At 37.2% G+C, this 19,187-nt stretch overlaps 1 protein-coding gene across 13 annotated transcripts in view; it reads left to right on the top strand.

Annotated features, from left to right (window-relative positions):
- CADPS2 (calcium dependent secretion activator 2) overlaps positions 1-19,187 on the top strand; it is a 532,431-nt gene that overhangs the window by 212,020 nt on the left and 301,224 nt on the right. For all 13 annotated transcript variants that reach the window (XM_044920121.1, XM_044920119.1, XM_044920123.1 and 10 more), the window contains exons 5-6: positions 5,697-5,933; positions 11,111-11,232. In XM_044920121.1, the coding sequence (XP_044776056.1) occupies positions 5,697-5,933; positions 11,111-11,232 (359 nt within the window). The remainder of the gene's footprint in view (positions 1-5,696; positions 5,934-11,110; positions 11,233-19,187) is intronic.

Below are 19,187 nucleotides of genomic sequence, written 5' to 3'. Positions count from 1 at the left end.
TTTTTTTTTCCTCTTTTCCCTTCTGCTAATCAAAACTTTGAATATTTGGAGGTATGATTTTTTTTTCCTCTTTTCCCTTCTGCTAATCAAAACTTTGAATATTTGGAGGTACACTCTTCCTTTACCTCCCTCCATCTTTCTGAAGAATCCTCCCTATTGAGGGAATTTTCTTCATTTCTTTAAATTTTAGGTATAATGTGTAAAGTATACAAATATTTAGTTTACAGCTCAGTGAATGTATGTGTACATGGCCCATGTTAACCACCTCCCAAATCATGATAGTGAGCTTTTCCAGCCTTTGAGAAGAAGATACAGCCCATGCTGATTTTAACAATTGAAATATTTTTGTTGTTGCAAAGAAAAATGCATTTATGAATGATGTGTAAGTTTTCAGAATGCTAATACTGTGTTATCTAAAAGTATATTAAAAAATAGGGAAATTGTTGAGAAATTGGAGATAAACAGGAAAGTTGAGAAAATTAAGAGAAATTTGGGTAGCAGAGATGACAGTAAGTTGTGAGAACCAAGCCAGAGATAGATGAAGAGGAATTTCCAGATGAATGAAGACATAGAGTGCTATGAATTAGGGGCTAAAGAGTTACATTCACACAAAGAACAGTGGTTAAAAGGGCAACATGCCATGTTACTATCCTCAGGATATCTGGGGAGGCACTACATCCTTGTAGAGATTCAGATGTCGAATTTATAGGATGAAAGTCAAGAAGTAGGTTAAGGCTATTGGAAGCTTTAGAGAGGACAGCATTTTCCCCAAAACCCTTAGCTGAATTGGAAAACTGGCTGGAAAGACATTTGCTTTTCTTGAAGACCTGAGACTGGGAGAGACTCCAGAGAGAGGTTCCAGACCCTGTGGGGCAGGACTCTGGATCTGTGACCCACATTTGTAGATTGCCTAGGTGTATATAGATATTGATGCACTGAGAGTGTGCATATTGTAATGAGTTGGATTTGCTTCTCTAAGGGCCTGGCTGAGGATGTGATGCTTTAGAGTAAAGTTTAGATGAATTTCTGGAAGGTTGTGAAACAGGAGGGAGAGTCTTGGTTGTCTCAAGTTCATGCCTGGGAGGAAAATGTGGGTTTATCACCTTTGGACTTGAGAGGAAAGGGTGAGTGATGCACATAGACTTCTCTTTGTCGGCACCCCAATGATGTCATCACAAACATTGGTACGTTTAAAAAAGTGTGGAGAAGGAAGTGAAGCCAATGGAATTGGAAGGGGAAAAAAGCCACCAAAAATAACATGCCTTTTGGTGAGTATATTGACATAGGAGATAAAACATGTTTAATTGCTTTCTAATTCAGTTTCACCAAGTGTAAGCCATCTTCATAAAAAATTCATAAAGCTAATTATAATTTACTGACCTTGTTGCATTATATTTCTACACTAATCCTATGAACCCCTAAGGACAGAGGATACAATGAGTCTATTGTATAGACTAGGAGATTGAGATTTAGGGAAGATTACGGACTTCAAGATTACGTAACAAATAACGTGGAGGCTGGCTTCAAACCCTGGTCTTTGACTTTGCTCTCTTGGGCCCCCAGCTGCCTCTTCAGTCTGATAAATCCAGAAGTGTGGTCCATTAATAATCATTGGTAATCAGTAACACCTCCTATCATACTTCACAGCACAGTATAATAACAACAAAACCCCAGGGCAGAAATCTGTTTTAAAGGATAGAAGTATTGACTTTATTTTTTTTTTAAAGATTTTGTTTATTTATTTGACAGAGAGAGAAGAGCAGGGGGAGAGGGAGAAACAGGCTCTCCGCAGAGCAGAGAGCCTGATGCGGGACTCGATCCCAGGACCCTGAGATTATGACCTGAGCCGAAGGCAAACGCTTAACCAAGTGAGCCACCCAGGCACGCTAGAAGTATTGACTTTAATACTTTAGCCAAGGCATAATTATAGGAAGTAGTAGGAAAAATGTGGACTGGGCCAGAAAAACCTGTAGGCAAATCCATGATTGCTGTTTCCTTTGATATAGAACATTGGGCAGGTTTATTTAACTTTTTGGAGCCTGAATTTTTCTATCCCTAAATTCAATGAATAAATGTTTCTTGAACACCTACTAAAATAACCTGGCAATGTTGTAGGCCCTTGGGATACATCCAGACAAATGTGTAGTTGTCTTGGGATAAAACCAGACAAAAATATCCCTGCCATGCCCTGGTGGAGCTTGCATTTGGGAGAGCTGACAATAAGCAAGGAATGTTCCATATAACTGAATTATGGAAGGTGCTCAGTTGCTATTTAGAAAATAAAGACAAGGTGGAATCAGGAGTATAGGGTGCTTAAAATTTCCAGTTAAGTGGTCAGGCTAGGCCAATTCTTGACAGTACTGTCTTGTCAGTTACACGAAAAAAAAAAAACCGTGGAATCCTCTCTCTGACTCCCTTTTCTTGTGCCTCATGACAAATTTATTAGGAAATCCATTTGCATTTGCCTTCAGAGTATTTCTAGAACCTGACAGCTGTCCCCATCTTCCACCTACCAGTCTGGTCCAGGTTTCATCTAGTGGAAGGTTAGAAGCACTTAAAAGGGACTAAATTTGAATACTGAGAATTTTTTTTATGGAACAAGCATTATCATGTATATAATGTGTTAGGGCCGCTAATGAGTGAGTAAATTAGAACATTTAAACCATGGTTTATAAGAACAACTCACAGTTAAACTAAAGAATAACCCTATTTCTGAGTCTGTTCTAATTTAAAAGATTAAATTTAACATGTATAGTTGCCTGAAGTACAGTTGATTTTTGTTTCCAAGGAAGAGGCAACATAAGCAGGCTAAGTAAAGTTGATGAAATACTATTAATAAACCTCAGAGCTTTAAAGCAGAGTTGTCTGTCTTTTCCCCCAGAGAGGAAAAAAATTGGGTATAGTCTATTTCTTGAAAAGTTGGAAAATGCTGATTAGACCATCAATTTTGGTGATTCCTGCCAGTCTCCTTGAAAAATGATTGCGAATGATGTGTTTTTAACTAAAGCTAAATAAGAATTTGGTTTTTATGTGCTAATGCTAAGTTTTCCATAAAATAACACCTTAAAATTTTGAAAAAAAAATTGGTGCATCCAAACTTTCAAACGTGATCTTTTTTTTGCTTTGCTAAAGTAAAATTTTTAAAAAGGCAAAATTATGACTTCTACAAATATAAACACACAATAAAGATTTCATTCAGTGCATAATGAATGAGCAAACTAGTTACATGTTAAAATTAATCCAAAGAGCATATCAAAACTAGGTGGTTTTAGGCAAGGTTAAAACAAGATTCCTGGATTAGATCTAAAAGTGGTCAGTTTCCAGTGAGGTTTTAAACTATAACCATTGGATTATCTTACTCAGCAGACACACATTATTTGCATCTTTTCCAGACAAAATTCTGTAAGTTAACGTGTAACTTCACTGTTGGGACTTTGAATCAATAAACAGTAAGTCAAACGAAGTATATTTCCTCAGATGACCCTTGGATGCCCTTTGCCCCCATAGGACATCAAAAGGACCTGCCCCCTCACCTTTTTGCCTCATTTCTGGGTTTTGGATACTTTTTATAACAGCTTTTAAAGTCAGTGCAAGGGGGCGCCTGGGTGGCTCAGTTGGTTAAGCGACTGCCTTCGGCTCAGGTCATGATCCTGGAGTCCTGGGATCGAGTCCCACATCAGGCTCCCTGCTCAGCAGGGAGTCTGCTTCTCCCTCTGACCCTCCTCCCTCTCATGCTCTCTGTCTCTCATTCTCTCTGTCTCAAATAAATAAATAAAATCTTTAAAAAAAAAATAAAAAAATAAAGTCAGTGCAGGGGCGCCTGGATGGCTCAGTCATTAGGCGTCTGCCTTCGGCTCAGGTCATGATCCCAGGGTCCTGGGATCAAGCCCTGCATTGGGCTCCCTGCTCCGCGGGAAGCCTGTTTCTCCCTCTCCCACTCCCCCTGCTTGTGTTCCCTCTCTCGCTCTCTCAAATAAATAAATAAAATCTTAAAAAAAAAAAGTCAGTGCATACACTGGGTGTTATACACAACTAAATGAATCATTGAACATTAAAACTAAAGATGTACCATATGTTGGCTAATTGAATTTAAATAAAAAAATAAAGGCAGTGCATAAATATAAAAATCTTTTTATGGCTTATTTTGCTTGTGTTTTTTTTCTTTTACATGCATTGAGAAACCATTCCAAAACATTACTTTTTTTTCTCCAAAGAAAACCAAGGTATTCTGTAACTGAAGAGTTACGTGTTTTTCCTGAGGTTGCAAACTTTTTTGGAATGTTGCTTCACACTCTAGAGGAATGTTAAAAGGATACCTAAGAGTCTTCCTTAAGAAAGCTAATTATGAATGTGGATACTTAATTACTATGTGATAATAAATATGCAATTTTAGTATTGATTATATGTAAATTATGTTAAAAGAAATATGTGACAGTTATATTTGGGGAAAAGAGAAACAGGTGGCCTGAGACTCTGGGACTGATTTGTGAAGTGGCACCAGATGTTGCTTTCCATCCCATGAAAAAACTGGTGCAGGTGAGTCACAGGTTAGGTGCAGGTTGATGAGAGTATTCTGGATGGGTTCCAGTCATCCCAGAGATGGGGATTTCTTAGGTTATACTTGGAATGATGCCAAGGGAAACTCTGAGAAAGGCACTAATTTTTCTGGAGCATTAAGCAGTCATTTGCAAGGTGGTTGCTTTAGGCTTTCATTCCCAGCCAGTTTTGTATGGTAGTCAACACATTACATCATACGTCATATCATAAAGCTATAAACTCTCTTTTTAAGGGAAGAGCTAATGCCAGGTTTATAAAGATTACGAAAGAGCCAACAGTGTGAGAAGGCCTCCTTTTGCTGTTGGTAGGAATATAAATGGGTATAATCATCTTTAAGGGCAGTTTGGCATATCTGTCAATATCTGTCTAAATACCAGTATTGGGAATGTCCTTTTCATCGAGTTGAAAGAAACCAAAATCTGATTACAGCGATCTAAGGATCAAATGGCAATGCTCATGTAATTCAGAAAGAAAATGAATCTTCTAAATTGATATTGTTATTCTTTTTTATATACAGCTTTATTCATAAGTTGGCCTTTTGCTTTAAATTTAAAATTTTCTAAACCTTTACTAAAAAACTGAAATTATGGTCATAAGGGATCTGGTCACATTTGTGTGATATGAAAATTCTAGAAATATCATATTGCTATTATGTATTTTTTAATTTGAATGCTTATAAAAAGGATATCCTCTTACTATACATTTTGGTAAGAAAAATGTTTAAGTTGTTTGTTTCCTAACAGGCAAAGCAGTGTATACTGAATGTTTTTCTTACCAACCAGTTTACCCCAAGCAATTCAAAGTTAACAGTGACTAGTTAAGATTTATCTAGATACTAAATTTTCTTTCATGTAGGTTTTCAGTTTTTCCTTAAGCAAGTCTTATCAAAAATAGTAAAGGTGAAAATGTTATTCATTTTGTACCATAATGATTCTGAATAAGGGATGTAAGGTACTCTTAGACATAATCAAAATTGCCAAAGCCTGATGATTTTAAAACCTGGAGACTAAAGTATTGGGTAGATGCATATATATTGAGTGTCATAATTTCTAAGACAAAGATATACATCATATAATCTTCTATGATAAAATTGAAATATGACTTTTGTAACATTGTTTTTTTTTTAAATTATTTTCAAGGAAAGAAATTTCCCCAAATTTATAGCAAAAGAAATGGAGAATATGTATATAGAAGAGTTGCGGTCTTCAGTGAATTTGCTAATGGCCAATTTGGAAAGTCTTCCAGTTTCGAAAGGTGGTCCAGAATTTAAATTACAAAAATTAAAACGTTCACAGAATTCTGCATTTTTGGACATAGGCGATGAGAATGAGATTCAGCTGTCAAAGTCCGATGTGGTGCTGTCGTTCACCTTAGAGGTAGGTGACTTTATCCCATGCTCGCCTCTGACAGCAGAAATGAAGCTGCAAAATAATTTCTGCTGACCTTCGTGGTAACTTTTTGAATTGAAAGCAGTGTGATATATTTTGAAGAAGTTACATTATTCCTCAATTGCTAGACAATCAGGTTGTGAATGCAAATTAATACAAATTGTTCTTTAAATGTAATAGCAGTTTTAGGACTAAATAATAAAATAATAAGTTTTGAAAAAATTCGTCTTTGTGCCAACTAGCCTGGTGTAAGTTTATTGATAAAGTGAGCACTAAAGCACACTTGAGTGGAAATAGGATTTAAACACATAATTGAATTCTCTGTAATTTGGGAATTACTTTCAAGCTTTTGGTTAGCTTTGTTTTTAACCTACCTCACCTATGGTATTTTTCTAGAATCAGATCACACCAGCCAGCTTTGAAACATAATATTGGGTGCATATAGATGATAAGTAGAGAATTCTTCCTTTCCAGGATGTCCAGTTTCATTATAGATACAGTACATAGTATAAAGGACAGGAACAAATGTCATGCATTTAAAATCGTGTTCCCTGAGACTTCAGGGTTTTATGCTTTTTATACAATTCACCGGAAACCAGATATTGATGCAGACTCTTACCACAGCCACCTGTTGATTTTTTTTTTTTTTACATTTTTTCATTGCTAATCTGTGTATTTGGGCTAATCCATGTATATGTTTATGCATTTATACATGACACAAATATGTATACTTGCTATATCAAGCTTAAATTTATAGCACTCTCAAAAATTAAAGCTTGTTATTCCTTCCTTGCATTGTTAAATTCTCTCTTTGCTGGTGCCCACTACTGCTATTGAAGTTTCTGGATTGACTGATGGAGTCTTAGGAGGTACCATTTTAAATTTCTCGATACTTCTTTCTTTTGGCTTGCTTAGTTTGTGGCAGAAAAAGCCAATGTGTGCTTTTGTTCTTTATTCCACTTATTCAACCCTAAGATAAATTCAGGCTTGAGGATAAGCCAACTGCCTCTCTTTCTTAACTTCCATGCTAATGATTTCTTTGTAGGTTAATAGATTAAATTTACTATCAGAGTTAGAAATAGGTTTTCTTCTGACTCGAGACTCCATTCTGGGATTACCTAATGATTTTGCCATTACTCTGGGTTTCTTCTCAATCTCTTGCCATTACTGGGTTTCTTCTCAGTCTCTTCGGTATCTTAAAGAGATATTTAATGGGAAACTACACAGTATCTTACATGTAGAAGTCTGTTTTCCTACTGACCAAGATATAAAGTGCCAAGGTTTTTTTTTTAAGGCTTTGTGCAAAATAAAATTAGTTATAATTTGTAAAGCAAATTATTTTTGTAATGTAGAAACCTACCATGCAGAACTGGAAACTGTTCAAAACACCTTCTCTTTTCTGTATTGTTTAAAAGGTTTTAAACACAATTGTAAATAATTGGCTTTTATGAACTCTTTTCCTGTTTGAAAACAAAATTATCCTCGTGAGTTAGTGTCTGTGTGAAACTATGAGTTGTTCTGTACTTTATTGCCAGTATATTAAACAGGGTTGCTCAGTTAACAGTAAAATGGTGTTAGAGAAAATGAGTTAAAACTTCATTTTGCCTGGTCTGAGAAGCTTGCCTATTTATAAAATTGTTTTGGTAGTTCTCTATTACTATGTCTATATAAGGCAGATATTTTCCTTCCATAGCATAATAGAGATGTTTTCTATGATACACTTCCAGTATTATAAATAGGAGTTGTGTGTCCAACAACAAAATGAAGTCACATTCAGTGCACACAACATAATGCTTACCTGTGGATACCTGAGAGAATAGACGAGGTCCCCCTCTATCCCCAGGGCCTCTGACCTCAGCCTAACTAAACTCCATAATTATCCCTGGCCCATTATCCAAGCCTTGCTAGTTAGCCTAAGAAAGTTCTGAAAGGCAAACAGTTATTCCAGTTTAAGGGTCTTCCATTTTGTCAGTCAGGCTTAGAATTGGTCCAGTGGGAAAAGTTTTTTCTACGAACTAAAGACTGAGTCTAGAGAATAAGTGCAGATTTGAAAAACTGTTTAAATTTTATCACCTCTTTAAAATTGCTACTGACTGCTCTCTTCTCTCCCCACACCCTGTTCTCTTGCCAACCTGAATTTTTGTCACAGCTCTTACCACCTAACGTATAATTCAGTTATTTTTATTATTCATTATTTGCCTGATTCTACTAAAACGTAAGCTACAGGAAGTTAAGGTCTTGTTTTCCTTGAGGTATCACAAAAGCCTAAAACACTACCTGGCACACAGTTGACTTGATAAATACTGATTGAACTGGGGACTTTGATGGTATCAAAAAGAAGCAGTTAGAAAAAAAAAAAAGAAAAAGGCAGCAGTTAGCCACAACAAGATTACTTTTAGATCGCTTCATTCCTGAAACCTTCAGAGACAATAATAAAGCAAGAGCGAAGCTAACCCACAAAACCGTGAGCCATCCCGTGGTATGTTAAATATTGAGTAAGGGGAAGACAGCCCAGGTTAATCTACGAAGTTGAGTCTGCGTGTTGGAAGATAAATGGTGTCACTGGTATGAGTACAGATGATTTTCACAGTTTTCATTGGTATTAGGTTGGCAGACCCTGTGACGGCTTCTTTATCTGGTAGTATATGGTCCCCAAATACTGCTCAGCTTCATTTTCTCAAACCTGCACGTGACTCAGCGCCACATAACTCTCTGGACAGTACATTATTCAGAAGCATGTTACCAAGGTTTGTATTTTGTACATGACTGCCTTCTTTTTGCCTCTAGAATAATTCTGTATATATTATCTTTATTCTATCAATCACAGAGAGATTGGGGAAATGGGGATGGAATTGAGACTATATTCATTTTCCATGGTTCTCTTACCAAGTTTTGTGGGGAACTGGTCGAAACAGTTACCTGAAATTAGGTCAGTTGATGGTCCATGGAATTCGTGGCTGTCTTTATCATTAAAGATTGAGACCAGTTGCATTTTTTTTTTTATTCCTTTTGGAAATCAGATCTGTAGAATTATGTATGGACTTCTTTTGAAAGTGGCAGTTCTGCCGAAGAAAATATTCCCGGCACAGATGGGAGTACTGTTTTGTGGAGTGGGAAATGGTTTCACAAGTTGTGTGTTTCAGGAGGTCCTGTTTACAGTAGCTTGTAGAAGAGGTGACAGACATAGTGCTAAGCAGGTGCTTCCTTTCTTCTCTCTTGCGCTCTGTTGAACACACTCGAGAAAGAGATGCAGGGCAAATAAGCATATTTCCAAATATGAACTAAAAGATTTCTACATTATGTGTACACAATTCTCTTGCTTCCTGTATTTTAAGTGACCTTCCAAAAATTTTATTAAGCCATTTTCGGTCATGTTGGTAAGTCCCTGTGGAATCTTTTTGATTGATACAGTTATATAGTTCATTTGTCTCAGCTTCTACTTAGTTTTATTTGTATAAGGATCTAATGAATTTCAAAATGATTAACAACGACGGGGCGCCTGGGTGGCTCATTCGGTTACGCGACTGCCTTCGGCTCAGGTCATGATCCCAGGGTCCTGGGATCGAGCCCCGCATCGGGCTCCCTGCCTGGCAGGAAGCCTGCTTCTCCCTCTTCTACTCCCCCTGCTTGTGTTCCCTCTCTCACTGTGTCTCTCTCTGTCAAATAAATAAATAAAATCTTTAAAAAAAATGATTAACAACGACATTGATTTATTAAGAATATATGCCTCCTTTTGCTTACTTTCCATCAACAAGATGAAGTGCTTTGTTCTAACTTCCTTGAATGTCTTACAGCAGCTAGGAAAGGTGTTACTGGTCTCTATCAGTCTTAGTCTGTTTTCTGTTATGCCCTTATTTTTATTCATGTGTTGGTATGAATTTCTGTGTGATAAAATGACAAAAGTCTTGGTTGAGAAAGGAAAATGGTTCTGAGTTTGGCCTTTCTTTTTTAGTGATTAGTTTCCCATTATTTTCATGGGAAAAAAAAAGGCATTTATATTTATGAACATAACCCTTCTGTTGTGCTGAAGAGTGAAAGGAAGAATAGTTTTTTTTTTTTAAGATGGTTTCTTTGAGAACTTTTGCCTCAAGATTCATATCACAACTCAATGAGAAGTGGAATGTCTTTAATAATGTATTAAATGATCAATACATGATGTTTTTAGTGGATATTTTGGCAGCTACATGGCATGAATGCTGTTAATCTTGTTTGTACAAATAAAACATGAGATCAATAAAGACATAAATGTGCATGTTATAAAAATGCCATTGAATATATTTTATGAGCTTCAAGAACTTAGGAAACTTCAGGATGCAAGTTTTGATTGAAAAAAAACTATAGCAAAAATACTCAGTAATATTTATATTTTATGTGTACACCCAGTGAAAATGTTAGGTTACAATATTTTAAAATCAGTAGCCTTTTATATGAACATTAAAAAGCCCACTTGAAAAATATTTGTTTCTCTTTTTTCTAGGAGTTATAGATGCGTAATACAGTATCAGTCTTTCTACCCATTCCCAGTGTGCTGCATTAAATTAGCACATACCTTTAGTGGAAAAGTCCTTTTTTTCCTTGCCAAGTTAGTAGTAAGATAGTCATCAGCAAGTTATATTTTCCATACTTCGTAATAAGATATACATTTTCTATAATGAATATTCTTTTATAAATATTAATAGTCCTCTAAAATAAGTGAATATAGAAAGACCTGATGATGTCACATACTGATAACCACAAATTGGGATGATGATGATGTGCACCACTCATAAATAGTATTTCACTTTATGTGGAACTCACCCTGTACTGCTTTTAGCACACTCACTGAATTTTCATGGGTAATTCCACTTTACCTCATGCAGACTTGCCATCATGTTTTAAGGATCTGAGTTTATACCTCACTTAACTCAGTCAGGCTTATATTTAGAGATCTTAACCTTACTTTAATAAGCTGCAGGAGATATTTCTTCAATACTAGACTTCCTTAGAATGTTACTTACTATACCTTCCATGAATACAGGTGGATTCTAAGGAAGATAAAATACCATTGGTGTTACCAGATAATTTTATCAGTTGGTCATTCTACTTGTAATCAATGCTGCTATCTCTATGTCTTGTTAAAGGCTACCAACTTGATGTATCATTTAAAAAATTTTTTTTATCTTTAGATTGTCATAATGGAAGTGCAAGGTTTGAAGTCCGTTGCTCCCAATCGAATTGTTTACTGTACAATGGAAGTGGAAGGAGGAGAAAAACTTCAGACAGACCAGGCTGAAGCCTCAAGGCCACAGTAAGCCAGCTAAAAAAAAAATTTCCCCTTCCACAGAAACATGGTTTATTTATTTGCAGCATTGTGTGGTTTTATACTCCAAAAGGGTTCTTGGTTAGCTTTGTTTCAACTGTTTAGAATCATTGTGTGCCTTTTGAGATAAGGATGCTATAATTAGAACTGTAGCAGAATCCCTGTGTAGTACAAACAGAAAATCTAACCTGCAAAGGAGAAGCTAGTTATTTGGCCAGTCATTGTTTATAAGCCATTTAAAAGGAAAGCATGTGTAATCATGTATTTTTTAAAAGGTGGTGCTAGATCCTATTTCAGTTTCTAGACAAAAAAAACTATAACCCAATAGCTTTCCATTTCCACGTATTACTAATGACTATATAACACTGCTGATGTTGAGGTGGATACAATTTTGCACAGTGTCTTAGAATACTTAGGGAATAGGCTTGAGTTAGAGAACCAATTAATGACAACCACACAGTAATCAGGAGCTAAAACTGTTCTTTGCTGGCAGTTTTCAGTTTCAAAGTCTGGGAATGAGTTTAATTAAGTTTGGAAGATGTTCTTTTTAACTGATTGAAACTTGGGAAACATCACAGTCTCTGGTAGAAATAACCAGGCTAGGCTGACGAATTTGAGTGAAAATTTCCTGGCTTTCATTTGTACACTGCCCTTAGAAAAGATGTTTTTTCCTTCCTCAGGACTTAGGATTTTTGTCTTATCACAGCATGATGATGTGACCTGTTCATTCAGGAAATGTCTGATCAGATCCTGGTTGGCAGTTGTTAGATAGAGGCGAACAAAAACTTTCATTTTCCTTAGGGCAGGCACAAGTGTAAGGTGGGGACACAGATACAAGTGTAATAGGACAGATGTGCACAGAGTATAATGAGATGGAGAAGAAGCAAGTTGCAACTTCTCACCCTGCCTTATAAAAAGTCTTAAAGGTCTGCCGCTAACCAGCCTCTCATTACCTCTGGGACCTCACCTAGCCTCTGGTCAGTTACTGGACTTCATGTAATTCCTCAAACATATCATTACACTTGCTTTTCCCTCTGCCTGCCTTATCGTTTATCTTTATATGTCTGGATCCTTGGTATTAGACATTTCTCCAAAGAAGACCTACAAATGACTAAGAGACACATGAAAAAATGCTCGTCACTCATCATCAGGGAAATACAAATCAAAACCACAATGAGCTACCACCCCACACTGGTCAGAATGCTAAAATTAGTTCAGGAAACAATAGATGTTGGTGAGGATGCATAAAAAGGGGAACCCTCTAACACTGCTTGTGGGAATGCAAGCTGGTGCAGCCGCTCTGAAAACAGTATGGAGGTTCTTCAAAAAGTTAAAAATAGAGCTGTCCTGTGACCCAGCAATTGCACCACTAGGTATTTATCCAAAGAATACAAACATAGTGATTTGAAGGGGGACATGCACCCCGATGTTTATAGCAGCAATGTTCACAACTGCCAAAATATGGAAAGAGCCCAGATTTCCATTGGCAGATGAATGGATAAAGATGTGTGTATATATACAATGGAATACTGCTCAGCCATCAAAAGAATGAAATCTTGCCATTTGCAATGACGTGGCTGGGACTAGAGTGTATTATACTAAGTGAAATCAGAGAAGGACAAATAGCATATGATTTCACTCATGTGGAATTTAAGAAACAAAACAGATGAACATAGGGGAAAGGAAGGAAAAATAAAAATAAAAACAGAGGCAAACCATAAGAGACTCTTAACTATAGGGAACAAACTGAGGGTTGCTGGAGGGGACATGGGTGGGTGGGACGGGGTAATTGGGTGATGGGTATTAAGGAGGGCACTTGATGTAATGAGCACTGGTTGTTATATGCAACTGATGAATCACTAAACTCTACCTTGAAATAAATAATAACTATGATTTCAGCACAGGTCTTGATCTCGGGGTTGTGAGGTTCAAACTCCTGCATTGTGCTCCATGCTGGGCATGGAGCCTACTTTAAAAAAATCTTAAACCTCACTTGCTGAGAACACCTCTTTTAGATAACCCAATATGAAGCAGATATTCTCTGGCTCATTTTAATCTTTAGACTAATGTGCTTCTTCTCTGTTCACCTTGTATTTCCCCCTTGAGAAAAGGGTAGATATCTTGTCCTGTTTGATCTTCTAGTACCCAGTAGGCTGTCAGAATTTATTCAGTTGCTTGCACTTATTTTTATGACTTAGTCACAGTAAATATTGAAGGGTGTAGTATTTACTCCTGCAGGCAAATAGAGCTGAGTTACAGTGTGACAAGAAAGTGACAATAATGAGAATAAACAACTCTTTTTTTTTTTTTAAAGATTTTATTTATTTATTTGACAGAGAGAGACACAGCGAGAGAGGGAACACAAGCAGGGGGAGTGGGAGAGGGAGAAGCAGGCTTCCCGCGGAGCAGGGAGCCCAATGCAGGGCTCAATCCCAGGACCCTGGGATCATGACCTGAGCTGAAGGCAAACGCTTACCGACTGAGCCACCCAGGCGCCCCAAACAACTCTTTTAAAAGATTCTTTAGATCTAGGAGGAGGCTGTGAGATAGAAGGAAATTGACTGGGGCTATTTTTGGCAGGGCATATGGATTGAAGGGAGAGGTTTGTTTTTTGTTTTAAAGGTCAGTTATATTAGTCTGTATTAGTATATTCACAGAGTTGTGCAACCATCAGCAATTCTAGAACATATTCATCACCTCAAAAGAAACACTGTCCCCTGTGTAAGGAAACCCTGTGCATCAACCTCAGATTACCCCCATCCTGACCGACTACTAAGTGACTTTCTGTCTCTATGGATTTGCCTATTCTGGGCATTTCAAATAAATAGAATCGTCTAGTATGTACTCTTTTGTGACTGGTTTCTTTCCCTTAATATAATGTTTTCTGCTTCCTCCATCTTCTGGCATGTATCAGAATTTCATTTCTTTCTATGACCAGATCATAGTCTAGGGCATGTAGATACCCCACATTTTGTTTATCCATTCATTTAGATTGAGGACACTTGGGTTGTTTCCACCTTGTGGCTACTGTGAATGCTGCAACTAAAGTTGTACTAATATCTGTGTGAATCCCTGTTTTCAGTTGTTTTAGGTATGTACATATGAGTGGAATCGCTGGACCATATAATAATTGCATGTTTAGATTTTTGAGGATCTACTGACCTGCTTCCCACAGTGATAACACCATTTTATTTTCCCACTGACAATGCATGAGAGTTTCAGTTTCTTCACATTGCACCAATACTTATTATTTGCCCTATGCACAGTCATTCTGGCAGGGGTGACGTGATATCTCATTATGATTTGATTTGCACTTCACTTGTGACTAATCATGTTGAGCATATTTTCGTATGTTGTATTAGCTATTTGTATATCTCTTTAGAGGAATGTCTATTTAAGTCTTTTGCTCCTTTTTAATTGAGTTGTCTTTTAAGTTGTAAGAGCTATTTGTATATTCTAGATGTTAGATTCTTATATATGATTTGCAAATGTTTTCTCCCATTGTGTAGATTATCTTTTTATTTTCTTGATATTGTCTTTTGATATTCAGTTTATCTATTTCGTTGTTGTTGCTTATGCTTTTGGAGCTGTGTCTAAGAATCTAGTGCTCAATCCAGGGTCACAAAAATTTAGCCCCATGTTTTCTCCTAAGACTTTCGTGTTTTACCTCTTACATTTAGATCATTAATCCATTTTAAAGATTGATTTTGAGAAAGAGAGAGCACGTGTGTGTGCACAAGCAGGGAGAGGGCAGAGAAGGAGGGAGAGGGAGAATCTCAAGCAGACTCCACACTGAGTGTGGAATCCCACGAGATCATGACCTGAGCAGAAACTAAGAGTCGCCTGCATAACCTACTAAGCCACCCAGGTGCACTCATTAATCCACTTTTAAGTTGATTTTTATTTGTGGTAGGATGTAAGGATTTGACTTCCTTTATTTGCATGTAACAATTCAGTTGTCCAGTTCTTAAGTTGAAGAAGCTATTCCTTTCACATTAAATATTCTTGGTACTCTTTTGAAAATCAATTTACCATAGATATATGGGTTTGTTTCTGGACTCTGAGTTGTATTACATTGATGCCCTTAGCTAGTACCACATTATTTAGCTTACCATTGCCTTGTATGAAGTGGGTTTTATTTTTAATTTTTTTGGCCTTGTGTGACGTTTTAAAATCACGAGTATGTGTCTTCCAGCTATGTTCTTTTTCAATATTATTTTGGCTATTCTGAATGTCTGTATGACCTTTAGGATAAATTTGCCAGTTTCTACAAAGGTTTTGCAAATATCTCTAGCTGGGATTCTCATAGCAATTGTACTGAGTCTGATCAATTTGCAGAGTACTGCCATCTTAATTAACAATGTTTTCTTCCTATTCATGAATGTAGAGTGTCTTTTTAGTTATTTAGACCTTTGTTTCTTTTAATAATAGTTTGTAGTTTTCAAAGTGTAAGTTTTGCACTTTGGTTAAATTTATTCCCAGTATTTTATTGTTTTCTTAAGTTATTTTGGATTATTTATTGTAAGTATATAAAAATAATTTTTAAAATATTGATCTTGCATGCTGCACCCTTGCTGAACTTGTTAATTCTAATGGTTGTTTTTTTATTAGATTTCTTAGATTTCTTTTTATATAAGATCATGTCATCTGCAAGTAGTCATGATTGTATTTCTTTCTGCCTGATCTGGATGCCATTGATTGATTGATTGATTGATTGATTGATTGCCTAATTGCCCTGACTAGTTCCTCCACTGCTGTGTTGGGTAGAAGTGTCAGGAGTAGACATCCTTGCATTCTTCTTGATTTTAGTAGGAAAGCATGTATTTTTCATGATTGAGTATAATGCTAGCTCTGGATTTTTTATAGATGCCTGTTACCAATTTGAGGAAGTTCCTTTTCATAGCTTTGTTAGTGTTTTCATCATGAAAAGGTGTTGGATTTTGTCAAATGCTTTCTCTAACTCTGTTGAGATGATCAAATGGGTTTTGCTTTTATCCTATTGAAGGTGCATTACATTATTTAATTTTTAGGTGTCAAGCCAACCTTGTATTCCTGGCATAATTTGCACCTGGTCCTGATGTATAATTCTTTTTGTTACAGCATTCAGTTCTCCAGTATTTTGTTAAGGACTTTTGCATCTCTTTAAGAAACAGTGGTCTAGGGGCGCCTGGGTGGCTCAGTCGTTAAGTGTCTGCCTTTGGCTCAGGTCATGATCCCAGGGTCCTGGGATCAAGCCCCGCATCGGGCTCCCTGCTCAGCAGGAAGCCTGCTTCTCCCTCTCCCACTCCCCCTGCTTGTGTTCCCTCTCTCACTGTCTCTCTCTCTCTCTCTGTGTGTCAAATAAATAAAATCTTTAAAAAAAAAAATAGTGGTCTATAATATCTTATTTTTTTTTGAGACCTATCTGATTTTATATTGGCCTCATAGAATGAGTTTGGAAGTGGTCTCCCTTTTTTTGAAAAGTGTAAACAATTGGTATTAATTCCTTAAATGTTTGGTAGAATTTACCAGTGAAGCCATCTGGGGCTGGACTTTTCTTTGTAGGTAGTTCTCCATTACTAATTTAATCTCTTTGTTGTAGATCTATCTAGAGTGTTTCTTCTTGTCAGTTTTGGTATTTGGTGTATTTAATTTGTCCATTTCATTCAAGTTACCTAATTTATTGGCATACATTTGTTTATAGTATTCACTTATAATATGTTTTATTTCCATAAAATATTCCCTCTTTCATTTCTAAAATGAATTCAATAAATTCTAGTATTTGAATCTCCTTTTTCTTAGTCCATCAGGCTAAAAAAATTTTTATTTTTAAAAAAACCCAACTTTTGGGGTGCCTTGGTGGCTCGGTCGTTAAGTGTCTGCCTTCGGCTCAGGTCGTGATCCCAGGGTCCTGGGATCGAGCCCCGCATTGGGCTCCCTGCTCAGTGGGAAGCCTGCTTTTCCCTCTCCCACTCCCCTGCTTGTGTTCCGTCTCTTGCTGCGTCTCTCTGTCAAATAAATGAATAAAATCTTAAAAACAAAACAAAAAAACCAACTTTTGTTTCATTGATTTCCACCCTAATCTTCTTTATTTCCTTCCCTTTTTTCCTTTAGGTTTAGTTTGCTCTTCTTTTTCTAATGTCTTAAGGTGGAAAGTTATGTTTTTGAGTTGAGATTTTCTTAATACAGGCATTTACAGCTATAAATTTCCTTCTAAGCACTGCTTGAGCAGCATCCCATAAATATCAATATGTTTTCTACATTTTCACTTCAGCAAGGAGACTTGGATCGGGAAAATGTGTTATTTGTATAGTAAGTAGTCAGTGGAAGAAGTTTCTTAGTAGCAAGAGAATAAAAGACTCAGATCCTATCATGCCACCCCAGTGACTGAGATATTAGAAGTCACTACTGAAACCCATTGGGAACACAACAGTATGTCACCACTCACTGGTTGGGAAGATCTTTTATGGCAATTATATTATTTTTTTTTATGTTTCTTACTTAGTTCAGGCTGCTGTAACAGAAACACAGTTTTAATACTGGGTGGCTTAAACAACAAACATTATTTCTCACAGTTGTGGATGCTGGAAGTGTGAGATCAAGGTGCCAGCACGGTCAGTCAGGTTTTTAGGGAGGGCCCTCTTTCTGGGGCCACCTCCTTGCCAGGTCCTCAGATGGTGGAGAGAGAGCTCTTGCATCTCTTCATCTTCTTATAGGGGTACCAGTTCCATCATGGGGGCTCCATCCCCATGACCTCATCCACATCCACCTCTCAGAGCCCCACGTCAAGACATTATCACATTAGGGATTACAGCTTCAACATCTGAACTTTTGGGGGTGCACATTCAGGCCTCTCAAAATTCATGTCTTCACCTGCAAAATAGGTTAATTCTATCCCAACAGCCCCAGTATTTACCTCATTCTAGCATCAGTTCTGGAGTCTAAAATCCAAAGTCTCATCTAAATATTATCTAAATCAGATATGGGTAAAATGAATTATGATTCATTTTGAGGCAAAGTTCCTCTCCAGCTTTGAACCTGTGAAACCAGGTAAGTTACATGCTTCATGACAACAATGGTGGGAGAGGCACAGAATAGATATTCCTGTTCAGAAAGAGAGAAATGAGGAATAGAGTGGGTGACAAGTCCCAAGTAAATCTAAAACCTAGCAAGATAAACTCCTTTAGACATTAAGGCTCAAGAGTACTCTTCTTTGGTTCCATGCTTTGCCTTCTGGACCCACTAAGGCAGTGATGACACCCATATGACTCTGCTGGATGGATGTTTTTCCCCCTGCAGCCTCTGATGGCTGCCATCTGTCATGTTGAAACCAAGGCAGTGGCCCCATCCACAAGGCCCTGCTAGGCAGAGGTCTGAGCTTTTGAAACTGAGGTGGAGATATCCTATCCATGCCCTGCCAACTCCTCCAAACCCTTGCAGGCTTGTTGCACTAACGGCCTGTGCTGGGATTGGCAGTCCTAATGATCTCTGAATCGCCTTTGGAGTCATTCCTCCCTTGTCTTGAAGACTAGAATGTGTTCATAGCTGAATCTCTGGTCCAGTTTTGTAGGGTCTAAGAAGTTTGTCTTCCTTCATTTCTTTCCATCCCCTTTCAGTTTTAACCAACAGTGTTCCTGCTGAGATGGTTGATTAGGTTTGTGGTTCATACCTACACTTACCTCCTTATCAAATGGCTGGTCTACCACACCTTTAGTGTTCTCTTCTGAACATGCTTTCTCATTATGGACAGACTGAGAATCTTTAAAATCTTTATGGTCTGGTAACTTTTTACATAACCGTTGTCTTTAATTCATTTTCTCTTATTGCATTTTACTGTAAGCAGTCAGGAGCAACCAAGCTGCTCCTTCAACACTTCACTTAGAAATTTCCTCAGGTCATTCTCCAGTTTCATTGCATGGAAGTTCTACATTTCACAAAACACTAGAACATGAACACAGTTCAGC

This window comes from Neomonachus schauinslandi, chromosome 12 (assembly GCF_002201575.2).
Source record: "Neomonachus schauinslandi chromosome 12, ASM220157v2, whole genome shotgun sequence".
Taxonomy (NCBI): Eukaryota; Metazoa; Chordata; class Mammalia; order Carnivora; family Phocidae; genus Neomonachus; species Neomonachus schauinslandi.
Note: the sequence above shows the minus strand (reverse complement) of the source record. Positions and strands in the feature narration are given on the sequence as shown.